The sequence below is a fragment of the Humulus lupulus genome, chromosome 7 (genome assembly GCF_963169125.1).
Source record: "Humulus lupulus chromosome 7, drHumLupu1.1, whole genome shotgun sequence".
NCBI lineage: Eukaryota > Viridiplantae > Streptophyta > Magnoliopsida > Rosales > Cannabaceae > Humulus > Humulus lupulus.
In genome coordinates this window covers 17754083-17759377 of record NC_084799.1, presented here as the reverse complement: position 1 = coordinate 17759377, position 5295 = coordinate 17754083, and the positions used below count along the sequence as shown (strand labels likewise).

The 5295-nt window shown below is 29.1% G+C and overlaps 1 protein-coding gene across 1 annotated transcript; it reads right to left on the bottom strand.

Annotated features, from left to right (window-relative positions):
- Nucleotides 1–1907: 1907 nt before the first annotated feature.
- LOC133789484 (bifunctional 3-dehydroquinate dehydratase/shikimate dehydrogenase, chloroplastic-like) lies at nucleotides 1908–4817 on the bottom strand. The gene is made up of 10 exons (XM_062227335.1): nucleotides 4314–4817; nucleotides 4093–4198; nucleotides 3766–3984; nucleotides 3320–3666; nucleotides 3166–3229; nucleotides 2992–3097; nucleotides 2757–2900; nucleotides 2514–2662; nucleotides 2261–2423; nucleotides 1908–2156 (listed from the first exon to the last, which is right to left on the bottom strand). Exons 1-10 carry the CDS (start codon nucleotides 4538–4540, stop codon nucleotides 2113–2115), a joined length of 1569 nt encoding a protein of 522 aa, XP_062083319.1. The 5' UTR covers nucleotides 4541–4817; the 3' UTR covers nucleotides 1908–2112.
- Between the last annotated feature and the right edge of the window lie 478 nt (nucleotides 4818–5295).

The window sequence follows — 5295 nt, the reverse complement described above, 5'->3', positions numbered from 1 at the left end:
TTTGTTATAGTTTTTGAATTTGGGAGTGACAACAAGAGATTATATATTATATATTTAATGTAATATTAAATATTATACGTTGATTTTAAATTTAAGTTTATTGCTAGTTAAACAAAAAAGCAAGTTGCTAGTTCACAGTAGATTATATTATATATTTAATATGATATTATTCTAATAAATGAGTTTAAGTTTAATTAAATTTTATTTAAGTTATGAAAATTTTATTATTTTTAAATAATTATCATTGTAAAATATCTCAAAAAATATCATATTTTAATTTATTTAATTATTTATTATTTTAAAATAATTATCATTATAAAATATCATATTTTAATTTGTTTAATTATTTATTATTTTTCAAGAATTATCATTGTAAAATATATAAAAAATATCATATTTTAATTTATTTAATTATTTATTTTATTTTATTTAAATTTAAGTATTTACAAACTACCGTTAAATATAAAAATATTCTGTTAAAATTAACATTAAAAAAAATAAAAACCTGTTAAAATAAAAAATTTCCATTATCTACACATTTATTATATAGAAGATATATCATATCTCTAGATATCTCATAACCAAATATCATATCTCTGATATTGGCTAATGATCTATTTAAGGTGTCTTATCTTAAGGAAGGTCACGTGGGTAAAGCTCATGAAATTAGACAATGTAACATCATCACATGTAATTGTATATTAGATACAAGCAATATGCAATGTATATTTTTTGCTTAGTTTTATTTATAAAATTTATTAATTAATTTTATTAAATTTAAATTAATCTCATATAAATTTTAAATAAATATCATATTTTAATTAAATAGTTTATTTATTTTTGTTTAAGTTTATGTTTGTTCTAATTTTTAAATTTGAGAGTGACAACAAGAGATTGTATATTATACGTTTAATATAATATTAAATATTATACGTTGATTTTAAATTTAAGTTTTTTGCTAGTTTTTTTTAAAGCAATATATTACTAATTGACAATAGATTATATTATATGTTTAATATGATATTATTCTAATAAGTGTATTTAAGTTTAATTAAGTTTTATTTAAGTTAAAAAAACGTATAATTTTATTATTTTTAAATAATTATCATGGTAAAATATCTAAAAAATATTGTATTTTAATTTGTTTAATTATTTATTTATTTTATTTATTATTTTTAAATAATTATCATTGTAAAATACTCAAAAATATCATAATTTAATGATTTATTTTATTTTATTTAAATTTAATTGGTATTTACAATCTACCGTTAAATATAAGAATATTTTGTTAAATATAAAAATATTTCATTAAAGTTAACATTAAAAAATAAAAAATCGTTAAAATCAAGATACACACAAAATCAGGGTGGGCAGGTGACCACACTGGGCCTCAAGTAGGAGGCCTATGGACGTGTGAAAGGAAGTGTGATTATGATATATAGTAGATACTAGGTAGCATAACAATCATCACGCAAGGAAAGCAAATATTTAATGATGACCAAGATTTTTACAAACATTTTTTTTCTAATAAATCATATAAAAAATGGTACATACCACCAATCAAGTAAAAACAAAGGTAAATCATCATTTTGCATTAAAAAGTAACATTACTTCTAATTAGTAGGTCTCTCTTTCACAACTCACTTTCAAGCCTATGAAGAGTCTCATCACCCAGATATTTCACGAACATTGTGTAGATTAGTCACATTGTTTCATTACTAAAAATAAAACCATGTTGTGCTACAATTAAAGATTTGGTAGGTGTTTCATTTCATTAACACATCACAATAACATTATTACATACAATATGTTCAATCTCATATATTTGTCATTGAAGTAGTGTCATCACTATCTTATTTTAATGCTAGATGTGTGAATTCATATGTCAAGTAATAATAGGACGCTACAATGTAAAAAAATGAAAAGGAGAGTGATACTAGCACTCCTAATACAATAATGATGACATGTTTATTCATACAAATATTTGATCAAGTTCAAAAACTTATAACAAATTGCATCGAAAAACACTTTGCTGCAAAAATGTAATGAATAATGGATTTTCAGCTAGCTGCAATAATAAAGTGGGATTTCCAATTCCAAATGATTATTCTTCTAGGCATGTTTCTCCATGAGTTTCCTAAACAATTCCTCAGGTGCTGGAGTCAAAAATCAAAACAAATACAATTAAATTAACAAAGAGCCACCACTAAATGGGATTTAAGGACTAAAAAATATGACATGTTTGGCTCATTTTAGTTACCTTGTAAACCAGTAAAATTCTTGTACTGCTCAAAAGCTTGCCTAATTAACATCTCTGTTCCATAAACAACAACAGCTCCAGTTTCTTGTGCTTCCCTTAAGAGTCTAGTTTCTTTTGGTGTGTAAATGGCATCAAACACCAAGCAGTAGTGTTTCAAAGATTCCTGCAATATGAACAAAATCCATTCCTGTTTTGATATGCCAATATGATGTTAACATATCATCTTTATGACAAGTAGAGATGAAAATCAGACCTTTGAAATAGGGGTGTCATCATATCCAGGTTTCATCCCAACAGAAGTAGCATTTGCTAGAATCATCTCTTCTTCTGGGTGGAAATTATCTACTTCATATAGACTCATTGCTTGTCCACCAACTTTATCAGCAAGTTCTTTAGCTCTTTCTAAAATGAGAAAAGAAGTTTCAAGGCTAGTTATGACAGTTTGTAAGAGACTTTCTACTATAACATGGATCGAATGACAGTGCTCAAGTTTTACCAAAAGTTCGGTTGGCAACTACAACTCTGGCTCCCTTTTGTGCTGCACCATAAGCAAGTGACTTACCAGCACCACCAGCTCCCAGTACCACAAATAGCTTACCTTCTAAAGGTGAGCTACCATCAGGAGTTGCACCATTCAAATCTGTGAATTAAATAGAAAAGAATGTCAAAAATGGTGTGAACAAAGATTCTTCAAACAAAAATTTCACACTACTGATTGATGTTTATACAACCTCGCAGTTCATCTTCAATTGCAGAGATGGCACCAATGTAATCAGTATTAAAAGCAGTTAATCCTCCATCTTGTTTCCTGACAATGTTGTTTATAGCTCCTATTTTCTGCAAAAATCGACAAATCCCATGATTCAAACAATGATGAAGAGATGGGAGTAAGTAAATGATTGTACCTTGGCAATGGAATCAATGTCATCCATGCACTTAATTGCAGCTTCCTTATGTGGAATTGTACAACTACATTTCCAAAAATGAAAACTATGTTAGTCTTAACATGTCTTACAAAAGAAAGAGAAACTTAGATAAGACTGTTGCAGATTTTTTTACCTGCATCCAGCAAAATCAGGGGAGGAATATACGTCGAAAAACTTTTCAACATCATCCACAAGAAAATGCACATAAACTGCATTGATAACACCAGATTTGAATGCTGCATTGAACATAAGTGGACTCTTGCTGTGGCCAACAGGCTTCCCAATGATCCCATACACTTTGGTATCAGGCCTAATGAGCCTGAAGTTGTATAAATCTAGTAGATCTTTTGCTGTGGGTTGCCCAGGATCTGATACACCATCAGCTTCTAATGCAGCATAGGTGAGATATCCACCAAATTTGGGGCTTAGTAGCCCAGAAATTAGACCTCTCTCACCCATAGCTATTCCTATTATGGGCACCTATAGATTATTTATACCATAAGAATAAATATTTCTGTACTTAATTACTATAAAATAAGTAAAAAAAAAAAGATGTAATAAAACTTGGAATATTATTACTTGGGAACGAGAAGTTATTTGGAAAATACTAGCACAATCTGTAATGTCTAATGCAGTTGTGACAATCTTTACAATGTCAGCTCCAGTAGCTTGGATTCTTGCCACAAGGTTCCCAATGGCCTCTGCAGATGGGGTGTTGTGAAAGTTGTGAGAAGAAACAATGACTCTGAAATTCTCAGGCTTTGTTCCACAGATTGAGTTGTTGAAATCATGAGCAACCTACAAATATATGTATACATATAATTAACTTTATGAGTTTAACATGGGCAAGGATGATTTTCATAAAGCTTAGCTAATCATCTGATGAGAAGAAAAGATTTTAGGCACCTCAAGCTCAATGTCAACGTAATCAGCTCCCATTTCCATTGCTAACCGAAGCGAGTTTTGTCTCTTTGATTCATCACCATCGTACTGACCACCTTCCCAAACTGGTCTGCAAATTTGCAAGAAAGAAAAACTAAGACTGAGTTACCTTAGAAAGGTCTTAATTATATCATATGTAAGAGAGTTTTAATAAATTTTTGGAGGCTAGTTTAGTTAATCTTGACCGGTAAGTAACAATAGTTGGCAAAGGACACTGCTTAAAAAGAGTTTCAAGATCCAGGAAAGGATTGAAGTTGGTCAAACAGTCAAGCCTGATCTCCACAAGGTCAGCCCCAAATTCCTTTGCTTTCTTCATCTCAAGCAGCATTTTCTCAACTGTAGTTCCCATTAATGGAGTGCAATGCAGTGTGGGACTACTAACTCCAGCTCTATTAATCTCAAGTTCATACATAGAAAACTGAAAGAAAAAAATATACAAAGAAAACAAAAATGAAAATGGTTACTTATTTACTGAAACATATAACATGAACATAAGCTCAAGAATAATGTGAATAAAACTATTTTCACATAAAATTTTGAGCTACAATAAGAGAATATCAAACCTTTCATTTTTTTAATGTCTGCCGGAAGACATTAAAAAAATGAAAGGTTTCTCCACTTGAGCTACCGGAAGACTTCCCATGTCGAAGTATGGTTTCTCCACTTGGCTTGAGCTTAATGGAAAAACAGAGTAGTAATAAGTAGTAGCATATGTTAACAATGTCTGCACATAGGTTGAGTGTATAAATATATATATATATATAGGGAAATTTGAGTATTTGTACAGTGTATATCCAAAAAAAAAAATGTCATTTTATATCAACATTACAAAATAATACTAATGTTTACTTGGTTTCCAAAAATACCCATTTCATTTTTTCAGCTTCCATCTCTCTTCTCTCTCTCTCTTGGTTTATCCTTTGATTCTTTAGAAAGTCATGACAGTCACCACCAAATCATTATCACCACTAAATTTCTTTAAAAAAAAACGTCCACAACTTTGGCATCCTCCATTTTTTTCTTCTTTCTTAAAGTATCAATGGAGACTAAAATAAAATACACCATGATAGTTTTTGATGATATAAAACTTAAACCCACTAAAAGTTCAATTAAGACATTAATTTATGTATTTCGAATAGATCTGTGCATGATTTGTTAGTTTTTTTT

Coding starts and splice junctions, on each gene's coding strand:
- LOC133789484 (XM_062227335.1), bottom strand. CDS start 4,540: ATGTATGAACTTGAGATTAATAGAGCTGGAGTTAGTAGTCCCACACTG. Junction 3,667..3,765: donor AAATAACTTCTCGTTCCCAA/GTAATAATATTC, acceptor AATAATCTATAG/GTGCCCATAATAGGAATAGC. Junction 2,663..2,756: donor AGTTGCCAACCGAACTTTTG/GTAAAACTTGAG, acceptor TTCTCATTTTAG/AAAGAGCTAAAGAACTTGCT.